Source organism: Theileria parva, assembly GCF_000165365.1.
Source record: "Theileria parva strain Muguga chromosome 3 map unlocalized ctg_530, whole genome shotgun sequence".
Lineage (NCBI taxonomy): Eukaryota > Apicomplexa > Aconoidasida > Piroplasmida > Theileriidae > Theileria > Theileria parva.
The window spans coordinates 860,171-884,692 of record NW_876245.1 but is presented as its reverse complement, the minus strand read 5'-3'; the positions used below and the strand labels follow the sequence as shown (position 1 = coordinate 884,692).

Here is a 24,522-nt window from a genome sequence, read left to right as displayed (position 1 = left end):
TCATTAGTTTATTTGTAATTTGTAGGTTGTTTACCATTTTTTTCTCCCCCTGCGTCATCATACGAGTTTTTACGACATCAAGAGGATTAGTTAAGGCTCCAGCTACACCACCTATCACAATTTTAGCATGTATAAAAGTACTATGTATAACATGGTATTATATAACAACAGTGAATAGTGTAGAAAAGAACCTGCAAAGGAGCCACTGAGTGCCGATACAATTACATTTCCAGTGGATATATTTAATTTTCCCTTGTCACTTATATAATGCGATAATTCTAAAACAAAGCATTACTAATATAGCTAAATGAAAGGGTGTTTTGGGTGGAGATATTTTTTCGCCTTTATCCAACATCATGGTGTTTAATATATTTTCTTTCCTTTAAATAAATAACTATTCATAAGGCCACAATAATAACGATACTATATGAGTAGTGTAATGATTTGAACTTCTCCCATAATACAAATTGTATGCCATCGAAAGGAATTTCTCGAATGAGTGTTGAGAAAAAACCCGCATAGAGTCCGCGAATACCCTGGAGGCGATAAATATTATAAAAAGCCTCGCCAGTACCAGTATATAATCCAGCTTGAAGTTGCTGTTTCACTACCTCGAAAGGGTTACTACACATATCATTAACATGTGTTTATAGTTAACGCAAAGGTAAGTAGTTTATTAAATGGTACCGTATAACTAAACTTGTAATTTGTCCAAATGAAGATCCCATAAAATATATAAACGACAATGGCATTGAAGGTTTCTTCGTTTCTAAAATTATATAAACAATGTTACACTAAATAACTATAATAGGTGGTCCAGTAGTTACCGTTGTTAGCATTAAGAATATCTTTAGTAAGCTCATATACGCCGTAGAAGGCTGCTGATGATGGTAAATCACCACTTAGTAAAATAAACAAGCCAGAATACAAAGAATTAGTTTTAAGATTCCGTTTTTTAATTAACTTTGGTGGAATTTGTGTTGTTTTAGCTTTACTTTGGAATAAAATGTCCTTATTTACTTGACTTCTAGTCTTTAAAGTATCTAATGGATATAATAATAAATCGGTTACTATTCCAGCAATACCGCCACAAATAACATTTGCTACAGAATCATATAAAATCAAATCAATTTAATCAAAATACCTAATATAACTATTTAAATAATTAATTGAGATTGTTCTATGTAATTTAACTTACATACATGATCCATTAGATAAAACAATTAATGTTTATAAATACACAATAATACATACGATTGCCCTATTATATATACTACACATTATTATGTTATAACACCATGATATATTTGCTATATATTTATTTCTATAATAATGTTCAAATTTGTGTTAAATAATGTTAAAAAGTGTAATTTTGAAATTTTCAAGAACTTCTATAAATAATAACAAAGTTAATAAAAATTTTAAAAATTTAAAGAATATTATTAACATTTCTGACGATGTTAGTTTTCATAAAAAACATAATTCCTCAAATTTTCACCTCTCCAACCGTATCTTCCTACCACTTCACCTACTTATATGCCATATACATATAGTAAATGTTAATAATTGACTGTAGAATGGTCTAAAAATGAAGAAATACCAAATTCTCAGGTTTCTTCAGACAAACTAAAGAACTCTGATATTGAGAAATATAATTTTAAAGAGGACTTGGAGGAAAAGTTGGAATTTGAGAGTTTAAAGAGTAATCCCAGATACCAAGATTTAACTCACGAAGAACGTCAATATATACAGGAGCTCACTGCTAAAGCTAGAATAAAAGATCCTTACAATTCACTAAATGCTAATAAAGCCAAAGTTGACCCAATTCGTGACGCTAAAACTATATTAAAAGATATTCCAGCTGTAAATTTTACTTATTTTTCTAATTATATAGTTTTTAAACTGATGTGTAGGAAGATAAGAGTGTAATATACAATGGAATTGATGAGTTGGAGGAGAATAATGAACTTGATAATAAACTAGTTGAACAAAATAGATTTGATGAAGTTGTTTCTAGGATTAGAACTAAAATTAGATTAGAGAAAAAATCAAATTCACTCATTAACAAACTCACTATTCCTAATGTCAATGGTATTTTACCTTACTTATAAACATATAAATGTTTAAATGATTATGAATATTTATATTGTTACAGGTGAGGTATTGGATCCAATAAAAAAACACGTATTGAGGAGGGCTGCTAGAATTAGCACAATGTTACATACACATATTGAGCAGTTATTAACATGTAATAAACCAGAACTGTTATATACACATTTAAACGGGGCATCAATTAGTATTAATCACGTAGAAATGCCAACTAGTAAGAGCACAGTCAAGTGTTACTATAATATAATATCAAAACATGATCCAGAAGAGGTCCAGAAAGGACTAGATAAAGTATCTTCAAGGTTAAGGTTTATGATCGCAAGGAAGCTTGAGTTGGGTTATACACCTCCAATTAAGTTCATCAAGTACAATCGGAACGAGTTTGTCAACGTAAAGAAGAGATCACAGTTATTGGAATATGCATACAATATGCCGCTGGAACTAAACACCAGAGCCATAGATAAGGGTGGTGCCGAGGAAGATTCCATGGAATATAATAATAATGAGGAAGAAAGAATAACAATAAGAGATAGTGATATAAGTGATGAACTCAGTAGGGAAATTCAGGACTCATTTCATAGACGTTATTATGGTTATACATAACACAATATTTTTAATGTTTTTATTATTTTATATTTTTAAACCCAACTTTTCGTATTTTCTAAAATATATTTTTTAATAAATATTTGTAAAATAGTATTTTAAAAGAGTAATAGTAGTATATTTGTGGATATGAGGAAACTCAAATATCATGAGCAGAAATTGCTCAAAAAAACCAATTTTTTCGATTGGAAAAATGTTAATACTCATCGCGAAACTAAAATTATTAATAAATACATGATACAAAAGCCTGAAGATTATCATAAGTACTTCTATAGTCAATATTACTTAAATTTATTTAAAATTTCTTAATATTACCTGAACATACCCAATTATAATACAAATAATGCTAATTAATTCATAGGTATAATAAATTGGTTGGGAATATAACCAAATTAACGAATGAATTGAGGAAGTTGCCTGAAGATGACGCCTTTAGAATTAAAATGACGGACGATTTATTAGAAAAATTGTATGTTTACACTATTTTAATAGAATTTATTTTTATTATTAGATAAATGTGAATAATTTCCTAATTTAGGTATCAAATGGGATTAATATCAACAAAAGGGAATTTGGAGATTTGTGAACGTATATCTGCCTCTGTTTTTTGCAGAAGAAGATTAGCTGTAGTATTAGTTACCAGAAAATTCTGTCAACATCTAACTCAAGCGACAACATTTATCGAACAAGGCCGTTAGTACCACTATTTTTCATATCCAGCTAAATATCGATTATTACCTTCAATTAAAACAATAAAATTTGCTCTAATTTATTAAATAGACATAAAGGTTGGAATGGATATAGTTAATAATCCTGCATATCACATAACTAGGAATATGGAAGATCATATAACATGGTCCCAGGGATCAAAGATTAAGGAGAAAATCGCAGAATTCACAGGAACTACTGATGATTTTGAATTATTAGGGAATTAAATTTAATTTTAAAATCATTATTTTAATTTTATCAATAATTTTACATCTTGTATAAAATTGTGTAACTATGTCTAGTTTTATATTGGAAGTATATTACTGACTCATGAATTTTAAAGGATAATTGACCAAAATAATTATCTGTATTGATTATATAATGTTTATGTATGATTCTATTTCCCCATCAGCCTTCCCCCATCTGTTCCATTACTGCTATATTTATTATTATCATCTTTCAGTTTTATTAATTTTATTCCCATATATATCATACTTCAGTATCATTATTTTTGAAATCGTTGTTTTGGCATCCAAATACCTTGGCCCAACAAATACCATAAAGTAATCAATTTTTATATGAATATAATTGGATTATAAACCATGGAGCAACCAAAATTGGCTAAAGTTAATAAAGTTTTGGGCAGAACAGGCAATCGTGGTGGAGTTACTCAAGTACGTGTTGATTTTATGGGCGAGTCTGGCTGGGAAGGCAGAACTCTCATTAGGAATGTCAAAGGCCCAGTACGTGAAGGTGATATCTTAGCATTATTAGAAACTGAGCGTGAGGCCAGAAGACTACGATAATTTATTATTATTGTATATTATATGTTATTTTATTTTCACTATTTTATAATAGCGAAACAAGTTTTAATTAGTGATTTATTTAACATTGACATCTTCTTTATCATCCCCGACTTAGTGTATAATTCAAATAAAATTTACTAGCTGATTAGTTCAGGAATTCAAGGTTTTTTAGACTAACAAAATAATGATATAATGTATATTTATATGTACATGGAAATAAAAGAAATTAACTTTCATTCACTTTTGTCTGAGTTCTTCTTCCCCTGTATCCTTTATTGTTCAAAACACTGTTCCTGTTGTTCACGTTATTCCTTTTATTTATGTTATTCCTGTTACTCCTGTTATTCCGATTATTCACTACATTGGCGGGATTGGTATCTTTACCTTCATGGCTGGCATTAGTGTTTAGGTCGTTTGCTGCATTTACACCGTTGGTGTTAAGCCTGTTAAAGGAATTAGAGGTGCTGAACTGTTTATAACTCCTGCTGTTTGTACTATTGCTGGTCCTACTGGAGTTGGTTCTGTCACTACGATCACTCCTATCACTATTCTTGTGAGTGTACTGTTTCATTTCATCCTCTGTCAAGAACTTGACAAGGGAATCATCCCGGTAAAGAGCATCGAAGACTGATCCGTCACGTTTTACTGACTTGAATGCTCCGCACATCTTGCCATCCTTGTAAATTCCTTTTCTGCTCACAAACTCTCCTGACTTCCACATCGTAGTTCCAAAACCGTGCTTAACTCCGTTCCGGAAGTATCCAGTATAACTTTCACCGTTCAACCATCTCATCATTCCATATCCTAAAACAATAATGTGTTAATGAAATAATTAAGGTCTAGGTGTGTATGAGTGGATAACGGAATTCACCAAAGTATTAGTGAAATCATCATTTTTAAAAACTAATTAACTATGTAAATAATACCATTGATTTCATTATTGTTGAATAATCCTTCATACTTTGTACCATCGGGCATGGCAATCTCACCACGGCCATTTCTCTTATTGTTCCTGAAAACAAATGCTAAATCGTTGAAAATACTTAAAATTGCCCATAAAAACAGTTCCATCAGCAAAACGTTCAACTCCATAGCCATTTCTAGTTCCATTATTCCACAATCCCTCAAACCTACAACAATATTAATAATTTGTTTAGTTATTAGAACATGGATTAATCACTTCAATATTATTTTATTGTAATCTAGTAATTATGGACAAATAATTAGTATAAATATAATGATACAGGTCTCCGTTTTTAAATTTAAGAATTCCCTTCCCACGCCTTTTACCGTTTGAAAACATTCCTTTAAAACTATCACCATTCAAAAACAACATTTCACCAGCCCCTAAATGAATAATTAACACCAAATAAGACAATTAGTTCCAAATTAACCAGTTAACAAGATAATATAATTGTTTAGGTAATACCGTTGAAAAGGCCGTTTGAGAATGAACCAATGTACTGTGATCCATCAGTCATAAATAAATGACCCTTTCCTTCATACTTTCCATTCTACACCATAGTTAAAACAGGTGCTATATCTGGTTATGAGGATGAATCAGCTGTTGTAAAACCAGTACCTTCCATTGTCCATAATAAATCGAGTAATCATCGTTAAGTATTGGAGGGAGTTCAACGACTTGCTCTTCACTTCCCTCGCTTGATAATTGTTCCAAAGTCTTAATTGAAGTGCAAAGTTGAGTTGATAAGTAGTCTAAGTCCCACTTTTCAGACGTCTTTGTACCGAATCCTCCTTCGACGAATTTATATTCGGGCTTCTCTACCATAAACTGGTCTATTAGAAAAATTAAAAAATATTTTAACAACTAAACACAACCACGGAATGGTTATGCGGTAATTAAATCAAATAAAAAATTTTTATAAAAAGTTACCGTCAATCTGTGTTGGAGTGAAATTGGTCGTAATTTTTCCGTTGGTGGTATTTTTAGAAACATGGTTACTGTTATGTTTTGAACAAAATCCACCCATTTTTTAACAAATATTGTAAAACTAGAGGAATACACAAAAATTAGTGATTTAATAACTATTTAGTAAAAGCAGAGTTTTCAATGGCATTCTTTGGGTAAAAATTGTTCAAAACAATTTTCCGGAACTGAAAACAAATAATCATGTATTAATAACAGGAGTATACTTTTAAGCAATTAATGTAATGAACAACACGATACTTACCACATCACTATTGGTACTTCCACCTTATGTAGACCAATGAAATAATACATTTTTGAATAAAATGGTTAAAATTATTTTTAATATTAATGGATAATTTCAAATTGTCTAAATATAGGAATCTATCTGTATTATAACAATATTTTTTTATTTTCACCAAACTTGTAAAATTACTTCTATTTTTAATTAAATATACACTTGTATTTTAACTGTCTTTAAACTGCTTTTAAAACTGTACAATATTAGATTAAATAATTGGAGAAAATGAAGAAGGAATCTAAAGGAGGTGTTTGGAATGACTTTTTGAAATTTATTTCAAACCATTCCACCGAAATAAAAATTATCGCATTTATTACTGCCTACCATTATTTGGTTAAATACTCTAACAAATTTTCAAACACATTCAGTTTTTTCAAAAGGAGTATGTTTCAAATGTGTAATACATATTATAGGGGATGATATTCCTGAATCTTGTCCAGGCCCTGGAACAGAATATGCCGGTATTTTAACTTGCCTATTTTTCCACCTGTTATATATACTAATAACTTTAATAGGATTGAGTAAATCATGTGAAGGATGTCCTAATAAATCAACTTGCTCCTCCAATAACTCAGCCAACTCACTTAACTCCAACACTCCTAACTCTCTGACTAATGTTAATAACATAGTGGTAATCGCTTCTGGTAAGGGAGGTGTTGGTAAATCTACCGTAGCTGTTCAATTGGCTTATAGCTTAGAACACTTGGGGAAGAGAGTCGGCCTTTTAGATATTGACATCACTGGCCCTTCAGTTCCAGCCATGACTAACACTCGCCACTCTGAGGTCTTTGAATCACTTCTCGGTTGGTCTCCTATATACGTCACTGACAGAATGTGTGTTATGTCAATTGGTTACTTAATGAGTAATGATGAGCATTGCATAAGTTGGCGTGGCGCTAAGAAAGACGCTTTAATTAAGAAGTTCTTAACAAGTGTTAATTGGGGTGAATTGGATTATTTAGTTGTTGACACACCTCCCGGGACTTCAGACGAGCATATAACCTTTATTAACACCGTTAAGATGCTTAGAAGAGCTGACAATAGCAGTTTGATGGGCGTATTGGTGACTACTCCTCAAAAAAGAGCAATAGATGATGTAAAAAGATCAGCAAAGTTTTGGTAAACCTCCTCTACCACTAATTTACTTATTTTTCAGTTATTTATTTTTAGATAATTTTATAATTTTACCCTAAATATAGCTATTTCTTCAAAATTCATTTTTACTCCTGAATTAACCTATTTATAATATTTTAGTGCTGATGTTGGAATTGAGATTGTAATGTTGGTAGAGAACATGACAAACTCCTTTCTGGACCACAACACGGACCAAACTGATGCTCCTGATGATATGAGCGCTAATGAACTAAAGGAGTTATGTGAAAAGTATAAAATAGGTAAACACGTAACAGTTGAATCTGATCCCAAAATAACACAAGCTGGAGAGTTAGGTCAATTTTTTCATCATAATAGTACATTCATCAACTTGGCTCAAACTTTATTAACACTTTAATATTATATTTTTCTCTAAATTCCTTCATTTCATTAGTTATAGTTAATAGTTTCATTTATTATAAGTGGTCTGGGCGGTGATGGAGACGGGTCTCGAACCCAAGACACCCGCTTCCACAATTACCACTGGTCTTTATAATCTGGTAAAACACTGAACTACCCTTGGCAGTGTAAATCTTAATATTTCTATTATGATCCAAAGTGTAATCAAAGTCTTCAGTACTAGCATTCCCACTGATGTTAAGTGTTACGGGTCGGCCAGAAGGAGCTACCTTAGGTGTTGCTACAGGAGTAGTAGTTGAAGAAGTAACCGGTCGGGGTTTAACTGCTGGTCCAGTTACTGTAGGAGCAGTTGGTGCAGGAGTAGCTTTAGCGGTTACGGAGCTTGAGTCTGAGGAGTTGTAGCTACATTTGATTGTGGCTGCTATATCTAGTAGTAAAACCCTATTATAGTACCTGTTACGTTAGTATATCAGCAAAATATTCTTTAAAACCACAATATCCATAAAAAACACTAAAAGTTATAATAAAATATACGGCTATATGGTGGATAATAGATTATTGCGATTGTTCAAAATCTTGAGACTTATTCTTCAAAAACTTAGCTTTGAAACTTGAATGAAAAAAAGTGTTTGGACTCGTTCCAATTCCATCAGCTATTAAGCACATTAACGGTAATATAAATATAAATATAAAGCTGGTAGTGATGTTAGTTACCACATGCGTTTGGAGTAGTTTGGTTAAAATATTCAACGCACGCCAATTGAAATTGAAATGATGTTTTTAAATCAATTATTGGTTCAATTTGAGTGGCTAAACAAAAATTATTTCCATTAACACTATAAGTGTACGTATTAAGTAAATAATAGTGAGATAGATACAGTTAAGGCCAAATTCTTGTAACAATTGATATAAGGATTTTGGATCTAGTTCTTTAAATGGACAACCATGTGCAGTTCCAGAAACATTTGGCTATAAAAATTACGTATTAATTTACAGAAATTCATAAATAGTTCTGTAAATAACTATTTAGAAAATGTACGGGTGAATTTTTAATCATTCTTGTGCAAGAATAAGGTGGATAACTAGTTCTTTTCCCCTCCTTGCCATACAAATGTCTTATATTATATGCGTGCCTGAGGAAACAATTAGTGTAAATACAAATAAATGATGAATGTAGTGTAATAGAAACTCTTTATCGAAATTGCCGGAATCATTCCATAAGGTGCGATTTAACTGTAGTGATTCTTCCATAGTTAATCCACAACCCTGTGTTATTTATTATCAACTATCAGTGTGATTACCTTGAGAAATAGCCATAACTGTTGTCTTCCTTCATGCTTTATATGATGATTCTTACTATAATAGATTATATTAACACGAGTTTAAGGGGAATTAAATATTAAATAAGAATAAAACTTACAGTAGATGTGAAAACATTCTTCTCATGCAGGGCGGAAATGTAAACTTATATACCTAAAAAATTGTTAAACGGAGTATAAAACAGAATAAATAACTAAAAAATACTTGATTAATGTTTGAGAGTGTTAATCTTGTGTCATCTGTGAAGGTAATTTTGGAGTAGTCATTGGCTAGATATGATTCCGGTAACACTCTCATAAAATCACACAATCGTTCATCATTCACTATAACCGAATCCAACATCGATTGGTTTTCATTCAAATATTTCATTGAATGTTGTAATTCATTTCTAAAAAAAGTTAACTCAGAGTATAATGGAAGTTATGAATAAATTAGACATAACTATAGTATCATTTTAGTACATTATAGTTAATATAACTAAAGTGAGAAAAAGAATAGAATTAATACCTAAACTTGGTTGATATAACAATGAAGAGGCTGTTTGGTGGAACATAAGCAATAGAATCTAATGTATTATTATTTGGCTTTAAAAATTACTCTTAATGGCGACCAATTTCATTCTTACTAATTGATTTGCATCAGGATAAAATGGAACCTAGTAAATAAAATATACCATAAATATGCTAGTAATAATTGTGTGTATTACTTGGTAGAGCTTATCTATAGAGTTGACGTCAGGTCTAAATCTTATAAGGTCAGTAAAATCTATCAATTCCTTAGTCATATAACGTCCTTTAGTAATCGCAGGATTTTTCACCTATAAACCAATAGTATAGAATGTATAGAGGGATTTTATATAGTTAAGAGTATACGACAGGATATTTTATTCCTTGATTGTGTAGGAAAGTCTCCAATTTATCGACACCATCAACTTCCTGAACCTTTACTGATCTCAGTCTCTCGAGTCTTATATCAAATAATTTGCATTCATTCTTTACAAACCAATCCATCTTATCCTTTTCACGACTGAATCTATATCATAAAATTAGTAAAACATATAACTAAATATGTATTATGGGTAAATTGTACGCCATTCGTAGTATAAAATGTGATATAACATCTCTTTGTGCGATATGTATAAAATCATATAATTCTTCTTTACTGTATAAAATTTTGGGTAGCATAAGCTCAAATTCTAGCATTTTATCCTCAATCTCGTTCATCCTCTCCACTAACCAATAATATTAATCTAAAAAGCTTAAATTACTTGTTTTTTGATCATATTTCAAAGGCTCAGAATCCTTAGATTTATGGGATTTTATCTTCAATTCACTTCTCATATCAATATACTGCAATACTACAACACATATAAAATTGCGAAAAGCTTATAAATTGTTAAAATATATAAATTAGATGAAATTGTAAAAAATGTGTAAGAGAAGTACGTGCTAAACGTTTTGCTGCGATTTCTTGAAAGCTTCTGAGATCGATTTCGCCTGAAAGAGGAGGCTTATTATAAAAGGACAAAACATGTTTGTAACCCTTATAAAAACAATCGAGATATATTTCATTCTCGTCACCATTATCATATAATATACTCATCTTCAACACTCTTGAAAAAAAGACGACACCAAACAATTAACTATAGAGCAAAAAATAAATTATTTTATAAAAATACATAATTAGTTTTAAAAATTTTAATATTGTGTAAAAAATTGATTATTGTGTGAAAATTGTGGTAACAGTAAAAAATATATAATGAAAGGTGAATGCGAAGTTGATACTTCTAGTTTAACACCTCCTTCTAAAATAAAGAGGAGCTATAACAATGGGATTGCTGAGTATAAGCTGAAGAAAAATGGTAATTTCCCCTAATTTTACGTATTTTTATACAATTTTCACATAATTTCACTCATTTCTGTCACTAATTGTTCAGGAATTGATGACGGTGTTGTTCCTAAACTATCTTACAAATTTAAGGATAAAAATATCAAATTGACCCCTGATCGACTTTCAGCCACCGGTTACAAAGTATTCTTCTATTTAGCATTATTTCAATTATCTATATAAATTTATCTATTATTCCCTAATTTATTTATTGATGATAATTTTATTATTTGGTGTTAATTTTTTAAAATTTTCATTTTTTGAAAATTCCACCTAAACTTATTTACTTACACAGTTGATTATGGTATCAGGGTTGGTCGTCGGTGTTTTGTACACATTGTGCTTGTACTGGAAAATGGTATTTTTTACATTATTTTACCCCTATTTTAGGTATTATGAAGTTAAAATAAATCAAGATTATAAAAATCTTAAATTTGTCGGTCATGATAATTCTTTTAAACACCAGATTAAAGGGCATGTTAGGTACTCTTCTACATGTATAATCTCTTATATTATTGTTTTAGAGTGGGTTATGCATGTAGATATCAGAGATATGATACACCTGTTGGAATTAATAGTTACGGATTCTCAATTTCCGACATTGATGGAAAGGCTTGTTATAATTCAAAGAAATACCCCTATGCCACCTCATTCAGTAATTCTATACACTATTTAAAGTTATAAATCTTGTATAATGGAATTTAGGTGTTGGAGATGTGATTGGATGTTATTTGAGTTTGGAGATTCCGACTACTGATTTTCATGATCCCCGAGGCGATTTAAAGTTATACGAATTTCTCAGAGGTATAAAATACACTAATTTAATCCTAATTAGATATATAATTATTAATCGTAGAAGATATTTGTATAATGTGTTTATAGATGGAGTATTATGTGACCCTAAGAATATACCACCATCCAGAACAAATCCCAATTCTTTTACACAATTTTCAATCAACGGCAAATTGTACCTTTTTATTACAATTTAAACCAGTTTATACAATTATTTATTGATTTAACAAGACTAAAACTAATATTGATGTAGATATGATAAATTGGATATTGACGTATATGATGGATATTATCACCCAGCAATTTCACTTTATATGGGAGCTTCTATCACAATTAATCTAGGCAACTCTCTAGACTATTATTCTACCTAGTTATTTACCAAGAAGAAGTAATGTATGGTATAGGACCCAACTTTGTATATAAACCACCTGAAGAATATAAACCATGTTGTCTAATGGACAAACCAATAATTAATTAATTTTTTGTGAAAATGGTAATACATTGTAATAAGAATGACTGTTAAGTTGAAAGTGTGTTAATCACACACTATTTTACTGGAATCTCATTGTTCAGGAATTCATTAGTAAATACTACACGTACACTTGTGTATACTAAAATTTTATTGAAGATTTCTCTATATTCTTCTTTAAAAAACACTATTCTCAAATATTTTTCTAAATAATCTGTAGATTATGGTGCTTTTGAATTAAAAGATGCGGCCATGATCTATTGTTTTCTACTAACCACACAAGAATCTTTTATTATTTTTTGTAAACTAATTTGTACCAAATTTTATGTAAATTAGCAGTTCCAGAAATGTCAGGATTATCATTCTCTATAAACGAATCTACAAATAAGTATTTATCAACACTGGCGCCGCCAACGGGCCCTTTACCTAACTCTGTTCCAGTTCCACTGGATATCCGTACCATAATGTCAACTGACCAGTACACGACCTTCTGTTCGCCCTCATCTAGGAATTTTAAGGCCAGGAGGGGCTTCCTCTTCAATGTAATCAGTGACATTGATTTGTTCAAGACGTTCAGCGACCCAAGCACGTATGTATCCCAAGTATCCACGGGATTCTATGGCGCAACTCCTAGCGGTCCAGAGCATATCCTTAATATGCCTGAACAACACAAATTGATTAAGCCCAATATTGACAAACTATACCTGTACTCCTTGGATGTTAAGTTGACTGAATCTGATCCAGATAAAGTACCTCATTACTCTTTCCTCACTGATTCTGACGCGAAAATCGAGACTTCAGATGATATGTACAAGATAATTTTGGATAAAGATGTGCACCTTGTTCAATACGATGAAAGGTGGTACTGGGAGTATTCCGTTGACAAATTGAATGGCCACCCTAAATGTATATTTTTTACCAGTAAAAACAACTTCATGACACTGGTTTTTCCGAATGGAGTTAAAAAGAATATTTTCATTGACACGAACCCACTGAAACTTTACAAATTACCCTCAGACTCTGAATTTGACGACTACTACTATAACAATTCGAATACCGCCTCCAAGCTTTCTGAAACCAATTCTGGCAACAGTTCTCGCTATACCATTTCAGATACCTCAGTCCCAATCGCCACTCGTACCAGGATGTTAATGAATCCAGATGATTACATTGTGACCAAGCCATATAATAATTACAGGTTGTATAGAGTGAAACCTGGGGTACTATGTTGCATGTGTAAATACTTCGACGACGTTCTGTTTACTTACAAGGAAGGCGAACCCGTACCGGAATATATACTGGTTGATTACCAGTTTGAAAGCGTTCAATTTAACTTCAAGGATAAAATTTCCTCGTTTCGCTATGACAACAACATGTGCTTGATCACTCTTGTGGTTCCCATTCCCAAAATCGCCTTGTACTCTGAGGAGGGCGCGACTCTATTACCTGGCCAGGATTATTACATTCAAACCAGATACAAGGATTCATTCGAGTATGAGTTAATCGGAGGAGTCAAGTGCCGCCTGATTGACTTTGACGGCAAGAAGCTTTGGAGTTTCAAGGAAGGCTCCCCTCATCCTACTCGCCTAACTTATCACCCTGACTCCAAGGAATTAAGACTTTCCTTCACCGATAATGGGTATGCTCTTTTCAACCTCTCTGGCGGTAACTGGGTTCTCAAATCCTCCTCAGACAACGTTCGTCAACACCTCTAATTTGTTTTCATGATTCATTTTCTTGTATAATTTACCATACACTATTATTAAATTAGTTTTTGTGATTTATGAACTTGGTGAATGAGTTTACACAGTTTAGTATTGGTTGGAAAACGGAATAGTGTATCAATATGCAAATTAACCGATTGAAACTAAGCTCAGGCCACATCTCCTTAACAAAATAAAAGCAAGTATGTTCAGAGCACTAAACATTTATGTACCATATTGACAGTTAAACCATGAATAATTAACTGTTAAATGTATAAATAATGCAAATTTAGCTAAAATAAAGTATGATTAAGGATAAAAATAGAATACTACTTGATAGATGAGAAAATCAGATAATCTCGATTCACCAGAAGTTCTAATAAGTAGGTTTGGTGGTGTAAAATCACCAGTGTACAAATTTCTATAATATTCCTCCCTAGCATTATTGTTGGTGTTATCAGTGTTAAAAGTAGTATTGTTTTCAACATTTGAGTTAAATTTGTTGAGAGCGTTGATAATTTCATTTCTACCCCCGTATGATGCACATACGTTTAAAGTCATCCTATGTGAATTAGGTGTGTAATAGAGATTTACTTGCTGTAATGATTAGTTTTAGACTGAATATCGTTCAGAATCTGTTTAATATCCTCACCTAAAAATGAAAAATCGCCACAAAATCTTATTTTACATCCAATTCTTTCACACAACTCCCTAATACACTATTTATCACCCCTAATTAAGGTAAAGAGAGAAAACCACCAATATTATAATACAGTAGTTTGTATATTGCAAATATGTAACTGAGAATTCTGGTAGTGGAAAATACTCTAGTTGTGATTTAGGGCCTGAAAGATCAACGAAAAGGTTAAGCAGGTCTGAAATCTCCTTCCGAGTTCTGCTAAAGTTCAGCAAAGAGAAGGCGAATATCGTTATCACCTTCAATCCAAACAAGCTACTAAACTCCAATATCTACGGCCAATTTGTTCATTTGAATATTTATATTTACATGATAAACTGCGTATGTAGTGTGTTGTAAATACTTCGAGGAGTTTATTGAAGCCGTTGAGATGTCCTTGCGATTGTTGTAGGTTCAGATTCTTAGCGTATCTTCTGTTCCCGTCCATAATCAGAGCCATGTGTTCCACCCTCAACATTGGTTTCATCACAAACACCATGTATTCCTGGAATCTACAACACCATGTGTAGACCACCAAATTACCCAGTAAGTTTCATCGTTTAAATCACACACAGTTTAATTTTCCATTTCCCACTAATTTACACTATCATTTAACTACTTAATAATATTTTAAATATTTATTATTTTCGAGAATGATTTGAAAAATCACCCTATAACGAGGAATACTGAGATTCTAAACCTTCCATCAATAATTTACTAAATTAATACCCTATTAATCTAATAACAGTGTAAACAATGACAGAGACATAATAAACCTGTATGAAAATTTGCACAATGAATGTATGAAATATATTGAGGAATTTTTTTACAGGTTATAGTTCAGTGTGGATATCTTCGACGAACCCGCCGTTTTGCGTGACAAACTCCCTGAGGCCTTCAGCAGTGCGTTCTCCGGCGAACTTCACGGGAACTCGTTCGCCTGCCTTGAAATAGAGCAGAGTTGGGAAGGAGTCCCAGTTGACCTCCTCCATACTCGACTCGTTTGCGTCACCGTTGAAGCTGGCCACAATCAGCGAGTCGTTGTCCTTGTTCACAGTTGCGAACTCCGTGTACACAGGCAGGAAGTTCTTGCAGTGCTGGCAGTGCGGCGCGTGGATCATCAACAAAACGTTCTTCTTTGAGTCAAACAGCTTCTCAAGGGTGTTTCCGACAACAACCTTGACTGGACCGTCATTTTCCTTCGGTTCCTCTTCACTTCTTACTGATTTTGGTACTAATCCCATCTTCACATCGTGGTAGAAGTCAAGAAGTGAGTCAAACGTGTCAAAATTGTACGACTTTGCTTCTTTCACAGATTCTACAAAAATTTTATATTAATCCCATTTTACTAATATTGACTATATTAACCAAATATTAACTCTATCAACTAAGTATTGTCTATATTCACTAACTAGAATGAAGATAAATAACTAGAATTATAGTTAATAACTAGTGTGAATAGTACGTTGTTGATTTGGTTGTAAGAGATAACGTCCGGTGGGTGTTTGATAAGCCACTGCTGGCAGTTGGGTGAGTAAGAAGACCTCTTTTATAGTTCCAAACTTATCTGAGTCAACCCAGACAAAGGTGCTTTGGTGGCGGAGAACACGAGCCACCTTTGTGAATACATCCTTATACTTGTCATAATCTGACTTTGTACCGCAGAACCAGACCAAATCCATTCCGGAGGTGATGAACCTCATGTAGTTTTCCTGGTCAATTTCAGCAAATAGCGGTAGAGTTTCACGTGATAGGAACTTCTCAAGCTCGTCTTCAGTGCTTCCCTCGAATCTCGTGAATCCTTCTGAAGGCTGGTGGACCACATATTCTTCCTTCATATCCTTGTCCTTGTATTCCTCTTCCTGCTTACTCAAGGCTTCGGTCAGTTCCTTAAGGTCACTATGTTTTTGGGAAAACTCCTTCCATTTTGACCACTCTTCAGTTGTGCGCCACTTGTTCCAGCTACTCTTGTCCTTATGGGTGTGTGCGAGGTTGAAGAAAGAAAAGTATGAGCGGTACTTGTCAGACTCTCTAACGAATTTGAGGAAAAGAGGAGAGACTGATCCAGAGTCAAGGTCTGACAAACTGTAATCTGAATAGGAGACAACGAAAACTTTGTCCATTGGCAACACTGAGGGATCTTCGACAAACTTGACTCCAGGTGTTGACAATTCTTTAACCCACGATACCAGTCCGGGAGCCTGCAGTTCATTATGACCTTAAATATTAATATCTATACATAAAATTTATAGGTAATAATGTATTATAGAATTGATTGGAAACTAACATCTCTGGAGCCGGAATATTCAACTTCTGTGCCGTTTTTGAAGAAATAGAGAGTTGGAAACCCTCTGACGTTGAAGCGTTCCATGAGATTTACACCTTCTTCGTTCCTGACCTTGGCGAAGACAACATCAGACTTCTCATCCTTGAGCATCTTAGCTGCCTTTGAATACTCTGGAGCCAGATTCTTACAATGTACACACCTACGAAATGGTCAGAATGGGTTTAAAAAATAGATAACCACACCAATAGTCAAGTGACTAGTGTAAAATAAATAATCATGTGTAACTAATTATATGTACATAATTTTATGTTATTATGTAGCCAAAAAATACCAGTCAGCGTAGAATTTGACCATAACTAATTTATTTTCGGTGAGGAATTTATCGAAAGTGTCATCAGTGAGGACTTTGACGTCGTCGGTTTCATTTTTGGCTTCACAAAACAGGCTTGATCCAGAGAAAAAGAACCCAGAAGGGAATAAAATTAATAAATAAACGAAACTGGTCAATATATTCTTGAAATTCCCCATTTTACCTTTTTAACTGAACTATATTGTATTGTAGTTATATTAATTGTATTTATGAATTTTTCGAAAAAATTGTATCATATAATAATATTACCATTAATTGTGTATAACTTCGAAAGGATATGATCTAAAATATTCTAATAGTAAATGATTAATAACACCGAGGATGTTATTATTAGTGTTCATATGGGGGTTGAAAGAATCTTGATCCATACTCCATTGATAATTATTGACACACATTTAGGTTATTTTTCACTACATTTACTTAACATAAGGAGTAGATTATTAGTTTTAAGATTTTTTTACAAAATCTTCATTGGCACCTATTTTGTCTAAATATTTTAACGTATTTATTATTTAGTTTTTATTATTTATAATTTATTTTGTACTTTTTAAAGAGTTTAAACGATTTACTACAAATTTCTACGATTCGATTTAATAATTACTCCACACATTAATTATGTACTAGATGAATAAATTGATAGATGACAGTCTTGGTAAAAGAGATGAGTTATCTGGTAGTTTTGAGAAACTTTGTACTCTGACATCTTTCAAAGATATAAGAAAAATTGTTCGTAAATGTGAAAATAAATTAATAATTAAATATTACAAAGAAAGTACGTTAATAATCGACAATGACGAGGATGAGAAGGTGGTTTTGAGTAAATTTTATATATATTTTGACCCTCAAATTTCTATTATTTTAAACATTTTAAATGAAGATTGGGTCAATTATTTAATTAATTTTGACCATAACCTCTGGGTCGACTCACAAACCTCTATCGGTTCTACACATTCTCTCCCCGTATCATTTTTACCCATATTATTTTCAACAAATATACCTAGTATAATATTATGAGTAGTTGTATTTCTTACTCTATTATATTAAGTTACATACTTATTTACTCCTTTATCCCATACTATAACTGATAATCAGGAAGAATATACAACGTTGGTGAGTAGAACTCGTAAGAGTAAGAGTATAATATTCGAACATTACGAGGATGAAATTATAAGCAAAGTTGAGGAGCGTGCAGCTTTGGTTGCTGGAATTGATGTGAAATACCTTGAAAAACTTGTTATGGTCAAATATAATCCAGGCGACTATTTCAATCAACACCATGATGGATCCTTCAGATCACACACTCTTTTGCTTTATCTTAATGGTATCTTATCTGTATCAAAAACTCCTTTTTAAATATGACAGAGTTATTTATAATATTTCAACGGGCCGGACTAATATTTTATAGATGTGGAAGGAGGAGAAACCGTGTTTCCTGAGCTTGGAATAGGAATAAGTCCAATCGCAAACAGTGGTGTTTTATGGAGAAATGTTACCGATTCAGGAGAAATGGATGAAAGATTGATCCATGCTGGAACTACACCAACTTCAGGAACTAAATACGTCATCAACTGCTTCTTCAATAAGTTGCCAATACGCTCTTATTAATCTCAATAAATTAATTATACCATAGTAGGTAGTGTATGTGTACAAGAAATTAGTATATAACTGGATTAATGGGTAAAGCTTCAATACCAGACATGCTTCTATCAACGTCAACATCAACTTCTCCGACCAATACACTAAATTTAAAATAATTAACCGATTTAAATATATAAACAAGGTAAATATGTATATAGTACATGTTATCACCGCGTAACAGGTAGATTCCAAGCTCCAATTCCTCTACCGGTGCATCTGGATGATAAACTCGCTCCAAACAGTTATAAAGTACCAGATTCGTTAATTGGTCAAAGCCCTTCAATACACCGACAAACACTCTACCATCTACCGATATAACAAACACACTACCTAAACACCATTTATCTTCAATTTATTATTTTTATTAAAAATTTATCATAATATTGATTAAATTTGAGTAAATATGAGAAAATTGCGTAAAAATGTGTATAATAGTGGTATGGAATTACATTCAATAAATTGCTCCAGAATAGGGGCCATTATAGTATATAATATGGCACATTGAGCGGTCAATTAACTTAAGTTAAAATGAAAAATAAAATAACATAAATAATGATGATTATTAAAAATGTCAACACAATATTTAAAATAGTGTTCTTCCATTATTTTGTTCATGTATATTAAATTTTTATCTTTTCATTTTTTGTTTTTTCACAAACAATCTCATTTATAAACTATAAATAAATTTGTATTGTATAATAACCCCTAATACCTTCATATATTTAATAGTCGAGAACTGTGTAATAAGTAAAATGTTAATTTGAAAGGTTATTTGAGTTATTGATCTGTTGTATTTTTTCTGCGATAAGTTGTTCGATTTGTTCGTTTGGTCTGTATTGTTCGAATCCCTCAATTGGCCTCTTTAACACCTCAATTAGTAGCAATTTCTGGCTGCCATCCACATTGATTTGCAAGATTTTGTCGAACAAGTCTGAGGTGCTCTTAAGTTCAGACTCTGGTGTTGGAACTCTATTGTTGTTAACAAGGTACTCCAAACGCCACTTTAACGCCTCTGCTAAACCACCTACCAGTCCATAGTATGACTCGTGGAAACACTTCTGTAACCTACGACCATCTAATGATAAGTCAACCACCCATCTCTTCCTACTGCTTTCATACCTTATACAACCTATCTTCTTATTCCTCCTTCTTCCTACTTTATCATTAGATTGTATATAATGGCATTTAATTATTCTCCTCTACTAACTATATAACTGAGAAATAGGGTAAAGGGTTACCTTTGTGCGTAATGTTTAATTTTTTCTGTGGATTAATATCATCCCAAGGCCATAACAAATCATTATTGTACTGTATTACGAGTTGGTCCCATCTTGAGGAGTAAACTGATTCGTCATCTAATTCGTATGAATATGGCTGAAATGTCGATGCCGTCATCTTTATCTTTGACAACATCTCCTCCAAAAAGTTGAACAATGTCACGTTTTCGTCCTTTAAACTTAGCCAAATTGCTATGGCATCTGAGGCACACCAATATCCTCCATCTAAATTAAACCCTTATTGACCATATCAACTAATAACTATACTAAACTAAGACTATATGACTTGTGTAAATAACTGTGAAAGTACGTCCCTCAGAGGGATTAGCAATCAACTTTAAGCAATACCTTTAGGTAATAAATTGAATTCCATGAGACAAGTAACAATTGACGGGTGAATATTGTTTTTATGTAACAACATCTTCGCCTCGACAACTTCGTAGGAGAGGTCCTGGGAGCCATACTTTGGAAGCATGTAAGGTACTGGGTAGGAATCAGGTTTAAAGGACATCCAAAAACAGTAAGGCCTAACAGTAATTATTTGACAATATTTACTCTCTTCACCGCAAATCACAGGAATTAGTCTTATCTTCAGTAATTTCTACAAACAACATTAAAGCTTATAATCAAGTTAAATAACAATTAAAATAGCAATTAGAGGTTAAATAGAGTATATTTAAGGGCAAATGAACCAATGGTTTACCTGTTTTGAGTAGAGATTATTGCAAGTGATGTGTGCTTTACGTTCCGAACTGACTGTATTTTCTATAAACACCGACATTATTGAGACCTCATTTGACCCAAAAGCATAACTGTAACTCTTCATATACCCAACCAACGTGACGTCATCCCTACATCAATATTTCACTACTGCCAGCAATACTATACACAACTGGTTGTAAGAGATAAAATTACTAAATAATTAGCAGTTAAGAAAAATTCCTACCATGAATTCGGGACTCCGACGAGAGTTAGTCCTAGAACGAGTTGCACATCATAAGGCTCGTTAAAAAAACTCATTTCAATATCTCAGAGTAGTAAAGTGTTAAATAAAACATTACGTAAAATATTAAAATATTATATAAATTGTGTTAAAATATTAAATTGAAAACTAGCTTTCTTAAAAAACAGCAAAAAATTTGTTTGTTGAATTTTCTATATTTCCGAAAAAAATTCTGAAATTGCCCAAAAAAATAAAAATAGCTAACTATCCTAAATTAGTTAGAACTACATTAAAATATAAACTATTTAAAGTATTAAAATTAATAAAAAGTTCAAAAATAATTTAAAATGGTTAAAAATTAGTTAATACGTGTATGTTGATGTAAAATGTGTTTATAAGTTGTGAGGTTGCGAGATTTGATTCCATAAATGTTTTTTGGGATTCTTAACATTGTTGTTATTGTTTCGATTGCACTTCCGAGTCTAGACTGTGTTCCTTTAAGCCTTAGATCGAAAAGGAGAATTTTCTCCAATTTTACACATTTCTTTATACACTCAAATTCTAACAATTTTTACCCTAAATTCCATCGATTTAACAATTTTAACCCTCAATTACATCAATTAAATAGCTTTAATAAGTTTGGTAAATTATTGGGGAGCAATGATGTAGATTCTGAGGTACCATATGACTGTGGAGTTTATGAGAATATTTGGCAAGACTATTGGGAAACCAATGATTTGTACAAACCAATTGATCCTAAATTAAACAATAATGTACCATATAATCAAGATAATACAACACCTTACAGCACCTCCTCACCAACTACTACATATACACATGATACCTCTCAGAATCCAGTTAGTAATGATAAAAAATACTACATCCTTAGTATGATCCCTTATGTTTCAGGGAAAGGACTACATGTGGGACATTTACTAGGCTATACAGTGGTGGATGTGATAGCTCGTTATAAGAGGTTGCAGGGTTTTAATGTTCTTAACCCTATGGGCTATGACAGTTTTGGGATACCAACACAGCTTTACTCTAAGAAGCAAAATTTAACCCCTGAAGAAGCTGTTGAACAGAATGTTAATAACTTCCGTCAACAGCTTAAGGCCATGGGATACTCGTTTGACTACTCTAGGGAACTGGTAACCTCGGATGTTTCATACTATAAGTGGACTCAATGGATATTCCAGCAAATGTACCTTAAAAATCTGGCCTACTTAGATACGGACTATGTAAATTACTGTTCCGAGTTGGACAGTGAACTCTCTAACGAGGAGGTTGTTGACGGGAAATCCGTTAGAGGCGGTTATGACGTATACAAGAAACTAAAATCAATGTGGAAACTAAGAATTACACAATATGCTCAGAGGCTATATGACGACCTCAAGACTGTAGACTTTCCAGAACGATTACTACACCTTCAACGAACTTGGATTAACCCCCAAAAAGGTTTTCTCATACCCTTCAAATTGCTCATAAATGATAACCACAGTCGTATTAACTCAGTTGATAGTGTAAACAACTCGGTTACTAATTTGGATAATAAAGTGGGTGGATTAAAAAATGAGTGTATAGCTTTTGTAGATGATATTAAAAAGTTAGACGAGATCAAGAGTATAGAAATGTCAGTATTACAGGAGGATATATTAAGTTACTGTAGTCCTGAAAGAGTTGAATTAGTTAGAGAGCTACTAGAAGAGACTTTAAGAAAGTCAAATCTACAGCTTTTAGATCAGAGAAATAGAAGGAAAGTGTTTAGTGGACTGTATTTTACCAACCCTCACAACCTTCAACAAGTACCACTATTCATCACAAATGCTGCAATCAATACTAATCAACCCATTAATTCAATTCTAAACTATTCTTTCGATATCTGTAACATAGCAAACACAAATACAGTTTCCGAAACAACCGTTAACACAGTTGATACATCTGAAAACTATATTCCGACGGAAAATACTTTAAGTAACTCTAGTACACATGTGAATAAATATTATAAGGAGTATGTAAATTATAATATGAAAGATTGGGTATTTAGTAGGAATAGAGGTTGGGGAGAACCGATACCAGTGGATAGCTCTAGTGATGAATTGAAACCTCTTCCCGTAAAATTATCACCATCAGTGGTTGAGACCATGCCTCAGTGGGCTGGAAGTAGTTGGCATTTCTTACGATTTACAGACCCAAACAATCAATTTCAGCCATTTAATAAATCACTGGCTTCTTACTGGTTGCCTGTAGATTTATACGTTGGTGGCATTGAACATGCAGTTTCTCACCTCCTTTATAGCAGATTCTGGAACAAATTCCTCTTCGACATTGGAGTTTCTCCAGTTTCCGAACCCTTTAGAAAGATCCTAATCCATGGTATAATTAAAAGTGTTCGATATTTTATTCCACAAAACACTCTTAACGCTTTGAAATCTGATTTAAAAGATCAAATTATCAACTATAACACTCCATTGGAAGACTCACAAAGTGACTTAGATCCTGAGAATTTTGAGGTGCCTGACCACTTAGTAATGAAGTATAAAAATAAGTATGTATTAAAGTCTGACAAGTCAATACAAGTCCAAATTCGCACATGTAAGATGTCGAAATCTAGGGGAAACATAGCTAGTCCTGAAGAAATCATACACCGTTTTGGTGCTGACGCCCTGAGACTCCACTTGCTATTCCAAGGACCCGTTGATAAGGACAGAATTTGGTCAATTCAATCAATTCAAGGCCCCTACAAGTTACTTAAATCAATCAACACATTTGTTACGAACTTTTTCAAACAGCTTTTTACCCAGTCCTCAGTTAACACTAATGTAGTAAACAATAACACATCGGACTCTAATATAGTACACCCTAGTGTAAAAAGTAAGTTGAATGAGTTTATAAATGTTATGACGTATAACATGGAGAATTTTAAGTTGAATAAGGTTTCTGAGTTTTTCACGTTTTTAAGGTTAATGAAGCTTTGGGATGAGGAAAAGAAGTTAACACTCAGGGTTGTAGAGATCTTCCTAATCACACTAAGCCCATTTGCACCTCATCTAGCTGAACATTTATGGTACACAAAACATAGACTTAGTCATGGAGAAGCAGATGACGAAATCTACAAACAAGACGCTGACAAAAAATTCAGGAGTATAACTTTGGAAAAATGGCCACAAACTGTTAATATCTAGTCACATTTA

The 24,522-nt window shown here is 32.6% G+C and overlaps 14 protein-coding genes across 14 annotated transcripts; 8 read left to right on the top strand and 6 right to left on the bottom strand.

Annotated features, from left to right (window-relative positions):
* Positions 1–1,296: 1,296 nt before the first annotated feature.
* Positions 1,297–2,717, top strand: TpMuguga_03g00430 (Ribosome-binding factor A family protein). The gene is made up of 4 exons (XM_758357.2): positions 1,297–1,508; positions 1,577–1,863; positions 1,914–2,091; positions 2,156–2,717. The coding sequence occupies exons 1-4, from the start codon at positions 1,355–1,357 to the stop codon at positions 2,710–2,712; spliced, it is 1,176 nt and encodes a 391-aa protein (XP_763450.1). The 5' UTR covers positions 1,297–1,354; the 3' UTR covers positions 2,713–2,717.
* Positions 2,718–2,728: 11 nt separating this feature from the next.
* Positions 2,729–3,647, top strand: Imp3 (U3 small nucleolar ribonucleoprotein IMP3; the record flags this gene model as incomplete). The annotated part of the gene is made up of 4 exons (XM_758356.2): positions 2,729–2,975; positions 3,074–3,181; positions 3,251–3,405; positions 3,493–3,647. The coding sequence occupies exons 1-4, from the start codon at positions 2,842–2,844 to the stop codon at positions 3,645–3,647; spliced, it is 552 nt and encodes a 183-aa protein (XP_763449.1). The 5' UTR covers positions 2,729–2,841.
* A 208-nt stretch (positions 3,648–3,855) lies between these two features.
* Positions 3,856–4,245, top strand: rps28b (40S ribosomal protein S28-B; the record flags this gene model as incomplete). Its single annotated transcript, XM_758355.2, has 1 exon — positions 4,023–4,226. One exon carries the CDS (start codon positions 4,023–4,025, stop codon positions 4,224–4,226), a length of 204 nt encoding a protein of 67 aa, XP_763448.1.
* A 192-nt stretch (positions 4,246–4,437) lies between these two features.
* Positions 4,438–6,385, bottom strand: PIP5K4 (MORN repeat-containing protein 4 domain protein). The gene is made up of 7 exons (XM_061305836.1): positions 6,121–6,385; positions 5,809–6,023; positions 5,656–5,740; positions 5,471–5,573; positions 5,270–5,356; positions 5,153–5,238; positions 4,438–5,030 (listed from the first exon to the last, which is right to left on the bottom strand). The coding sequence occupies exons 1-7, from the start codon at positions 6,215–6,217 to the stop codon at positions 4,453–4,455; spliced, it is 1,251 nt and encodes a 416-aa protein (XP_061161783.1). The 5' UTR covers positions 6,218–6,385; the 3' UTR covers positions 4,438–4,452.
* Positions 6,386–6,478: 93 nt separating this feature from the next.
* On the top strand, positions 6,479–7,983 carry NBP35 (Cytosolic Fe-S cluster assembly factor NBP35). Its single transcript, XM_758352.2, has 4 exons — positions 6,479–6,836; positions 6,868–6,915; positions 6,970–7,573; positions 7,709–7,983. The coding sequence occupies exons 1-4, from the start codon at positions 6,680–6,682 to the stop codon at positions 7,962–7,964; spliced, it is 1,065 nt and encodes a 354-aa protein (XP_763445.1). The 5' UTR covers positions 6,479–6,679; the 3' UTR covers positions 7,965–7,983.
* Positions 7,984–8,022: 39 nt separating this feature from the next.
* TpMuguga_03g02645 (Eukaryotic and archaeal DNA primase large subunit family protein) lies at positions 8,023–10,888 on the bottom strand (the record flags this gene model as incomplete). The annotated part of the gene is made up of 16 exons (XM_061305895.1): positions 10,732–10,888; positions 10,554–10,643; positions 10,376–10,517; positions 10,159–10,318; positions 9,993–10,103; positions 9,884–9,941; positions 9,794–9,851; positions 9,491–9,674; positions 9,387–9,439; positions 9,268–9,322; positions 9,156–9,232; positions 9,006–9,099; positions 8,845–8,935; positions 8,681–8,776; positions 8,550–8,619; positions 8,023–8,368 (listed from the first exon to the last, which is right to left on the bottom strand). The coding sequence occupies exons 6-16, from the start codon at positions 9,903–9,905 to the stop codon at positions 8,023–8,025; spliced, it is 1,146 nt and encodes a 381-aa protein (XP_061161024.1). The 5' UTR covers positions 9,906–9,941; positions 9,993–10,103; positions 10,159–10,318; positions 10,376–10,517; positions 10,554–10,643; positions 10,732–10,888.
* Positions 10,889–10,911: 23 nt separating this feature from the next.
* On the top strand, positions 10,912–12,458 carry Ash2l (SPRY domain protein). Its single transcript, XM_061305693.1, has 9 exons — positions 10,912–11,147; positions 11,223–11,317; positions 11,485–11,531; positions 11,564–11,656; positions 11,698–11,828; positions 11,879–11,977; positions 12,056–12,140; positions 12,219–12,307; positions 12,370–12,458. The coding sequence occupies exons 1-9, from the start codon at positions 11,045–11,047 to the stop codon at positions 12,441–12,443; spliced, it is 816 nt and encodes a 271-aa protein (XP_061161023.1). The 5' UTR covers positions 10,912–11,044; the 3' UTR covers positions 12,444–12,458.
* A 209-nt stretch (positions 12,459–12,667) lies between these two features.
* On the top strand, positions 12,668–14,166 carry TpMuguga_03g00422 (uncharacterized protein). Its single transcript, XM_061305692.1, has one exon. It carries the CDS (start codon positions 12,782–12,784, stop codon positions 14,147–14,149), a length of 1,368 nt encoding a protein of 455 aa, XP_061161022.1. The 5' UTR covers positions 12,668–12,781; the 3' UTR covers positions 14,150–14,166.
* A 35-nt stretch (positions 14,167–14,201) lies between these two features.
* DHDDS (putative undecaprenyl diphosphate synthase family protein) lies at positions 14,202–15,450 on the bottom strand (the record flags this gene model as incomplete). The annotated part of the gene is made up of 6 exons (XM_758348.2): positions 15,357–15,450; positions 15,178–15,325; positions 14,964–15,106; positions 14,732–14,848; positions 14,471–14,699; positions 14,202–14,354 (listed from the first exon to the last, which is right to left on the bottom strand). Exons 1-6 carry the CDS (start codon positions 15,368–15,370, stop codon positions 14,202–14,204), a joined length of 804 nt encoding a protein of 267 aa, XP_763441.1. The 5' UTR covers positions 15,371–15,450.
* Positions 15,451–15,609: 159 nt separating this feature from the next.
* pdiA (Thioredoxin family protein) lies at positions 15,610–17,798 on the bottom strand. Its single transcript, XM_758347.2, has 4 exons — positions 17,432–17,798; positions 17,101–17,299; positions 16,279–17,014; positions 15,610–16,131 (listed from the first exon to the last, which is right to left on the bottom strand). Exons 1-4 carry the CDS (start codon positions 17,626–17,628, stop codon positions 15,647–15,649), a joined length of 1,617 nt encoding a protein of 538 aa, XP_763440.1. The 5' UTR covers positions 17,629–17,798; the 3' UTR covers positions 15,610–15,646.
* A 54-nt stretch (positions 17,799–17,852) lies between these two features.
* Positions 17,853–19,479, top strand: P4HA2 (2OG-Fe(II) oxygenase superfamily protein). Its single transcript, XM_061305691.1, has 4 exons — positions 17,853–18,430; positions 18,563–18,791; positions 18,876–19,250; positions 19,290–19,479. The coding sequence occupies exons 1-3, from the start codon at positions 18,095–18,097 to the stop codon at positions 19,073–19,075; spliced, it is 765 nt and encodes a 254-aa protein (XP_061161021.1). The 5' UTR covers positions 17,853–18,094; the 3' UTR covers positions 19,076–19,250; positions 19,290–19,479.
* NAA38 (LSM domain protein) lies at positions 19,110–19,685 on the bottom strand. Its single transcript, XM_758345.2, has 3 exons — positions 19,558–19,685; positions 19,270–19,438; positions 19,110–19,209 (listed from the first exon to the last, which is right to left on the bottom strand). The coding sequence occupies exons 1-3, from the start codon at positions 19,586–19,588 to the stop codon at positions 19,125–19,127; spliced, it is 285 nt and encodes a 94-aa protein (XP_763438.1). The 5' UTR covers positions 19,589–19,685; the 3' UTR covers positions 19,110–19,124.
* Positions 19,686–19,855: 170 nt separating this feature from the next.
* TpMuguga_03g00417 (uncharacterized protein) lies at positions 19,856–21,405 on the bottom strand (the record flags this gene model as incomplete). Its single annotated transcript, XM_758344.2, has 5 exons — positions 19,856–20,261; positions 20,347–20,622; positions 20,734–20,986; positions 21,089–21,236; positions 21,332–21,405. 5 exons carry the CDS (start codon positions 21,403–21,405, stop codon positions 19,864–19,866), a joined length of 1,149 nt encoding a protein of 382 aa, XP_763437.1. The 3' UTR covers positions 19,856–19,863.
* A 351-nt stretch (positions 21,406–21,756) lies between these two features.
* leuS (tRNA synthetases class I (I L M and V) family protein) lies at positions 21,757–24,522 on the top strand (the record flags this gene model as incomplete). Its single annotated transcript, XM_758343.2, has 1 exon — positions 21,757–24,522. One exon carries the CDS (start codon positions 21,757–21,759, stop codon positions 24,511–24,513), a length of 2,757 nt encoding a protein of 918 aa, XP_763436.1. The 3' UTR covers positions 24,514–24,522.

What these genes read in the sequence shown, in the direction of transcription:
- P4HA2 (XM_061305691.1), top strand. Translation starts at nt 18,095, where the DNA reads ATGAATAAATTGATAGATGACAGTCTTGGTAAAAGAGATGAGTTATCT. An exon ending in GTTCTACACATTCTCTCCCC is followed by an intron (nt 18,431 to 18,562) that starts GTATCATTTTTA and finishes ACTGATAATCAG; the next exon opens with GAAGAATATACAACGTTGGT. An exon ending in TCTTTTGCTTTATCTTAATG is followed by an intron (nt 18,792 to 18,875) that starts GTATCTTATCTG and finishes AATATTTTATAG; the next exon opens with ATGTGGAAGGAGGAGAAACC.
- Ash2l (XM_061305693.1), top strand. Translation starts at nt 11,045, where the DNA reads ATGAAAGGTGAATGCGAAGTTGATACTTCTAGTTTAACACCTCCTTCT. An exon ending in GTATAAGCTGAAGAAAAATG is followed by an intron (nt 11,148 to 11,222) that starts GTAATTTCCCCT and finishes CTAATTGTTCAG; the next exon opens with GAATTGATGACGGTGTTGTT. An exon ending in TTCTATCACAATTAATCTAG is followed by an intron (nt 12,308 to 12,369) that starts GCAACTCTCTAG and finishes TGTATGGTATAG; the next exon opens with GACCCAACTTTGTATATAAA.
- TpMuguga_03g00430 (XM_758357.2), top strand. Translation starts at nt 1,355, where the DNA reads ATGTTAAAAAGTGTAATTTTGAAATTTTCAAGAACTTCTATAAATAAT. An exon ending in TATTAAAAGATATTCCAGCT is followed by an intron (nt 1,864 to 1,913) that starts GTAAATTTTACT and finishes ACTGATGTGTAG; the next exon opens with GAAGATAAGAGTGTAATATA. An exon ending in CACTATTCCTAATGTCAATG is followed by an intron (nt 2,092 to 2,155) that starts GTATTTTACCTT and finishes ATATTGTTACAG; the next exon opens with GTGAGGTATTGGATCCAATA.
- pdiA (XM_758347.2), bottom strand. Translation starts at nt 17,628, where the DNA reads ATGGGGAATTTCAAGAATATATTGACCAGTTTCGTTTATTTATTAATT. An exon ending in AATATTCCGGCTCCAGAGAT is followed by an intron (nt 17,015 to 17,100) that starts GTTAGTTTCCAA and finishes AATGAACTGCAG; the next exon opens with GCTCCCGGACTGGTATCGTG. An exon ending in CTTACAACCAAATCAACAAC is followed by an intron (nt 16,132 to 16,278) that starts GTACTATTCACA and finishes AAATTTTTGTAG; the next exon opens with AATCTGTGAAAGAAGCAAAG.
- NBP35 (XM_758352.2), top strand. Translation starts at nt 6,680, where the DNA reads ATGAAGAAGGAATCTAAAGGAGGTGTTTGGAATGACTTTTTGAAATTT. An exon ending in ATTCAGTTTTTTCAAAAGGA is followed by an intron (nt 6,837 to 6,867) that starts GTATGTTTCAAA and finishes TACATATTATAG; the next exon opens with GGGATGATATTCCTGAATCT. An exon ending in CCCTGGAACAGAATATGCCG is followed by an intron (nt 6,916 to 6,969) that starts GTATTTTAACTT and finishes TAACTTTAATAG; the next exon opens with GATTGAGTAAATCATGTGAA.
- PIP5K4 (XM_061305836.1), bottom strand. Translation starts at nt 6,217, where the DNA reads ATGGGTGGATTTTGTTCAAAACATAACAGTAACCATGTTTCTAAAAAT. An exon ending in CTCAAACGGCCTTTTCAACG is followed by an intron (nt 5,574 to 5,655) that starts GTATTACCTAAA and finishes TTATTCATTTAG; the next exon opens with GGGCTGGTGAAATGTTGTTT. An exon ending in GTTTTTATGGGCAATTTTAA is followed by an intron (nt 5,239 to 5,269) that starts GTATTTTCAACG and finishes ATTTGTTTTCAG; the next exon opens with GAACAATAAGAGAAATGGCC.
- TpMuguga_03g00422 (XM_061305692.1), top strand. Translation starts at nt 12,782, where the DNA reads ATGTCAGGATTATCATTCTCTATAAACGAATCTACAAATAAGTATTTA.
- NAA38 (XM_758345.2), bottom strand. Translation starts at nt 19,588, where the DNA reads ATGGCCCCTATTCTGGAGCAATTTATTGAAT. An exon ending in TCTGGAGCAATTTATTGAAT is followed by an intron (nt 19,439 to 19,557) that starts GTAATTCCATAC and finishes AATGGTGTTTAG; the next exon opens with GTAGTGTGTTTGTTATATCG. An exon ending in CTGTTACGCGGTGATAACAT is followed by an intron (nt 19,210 to 19,269) that starts GTACTATATACA and finishes TTTTAAATTTAG; the next exon opens with TGTATTGGTCGGAGAAGTTG.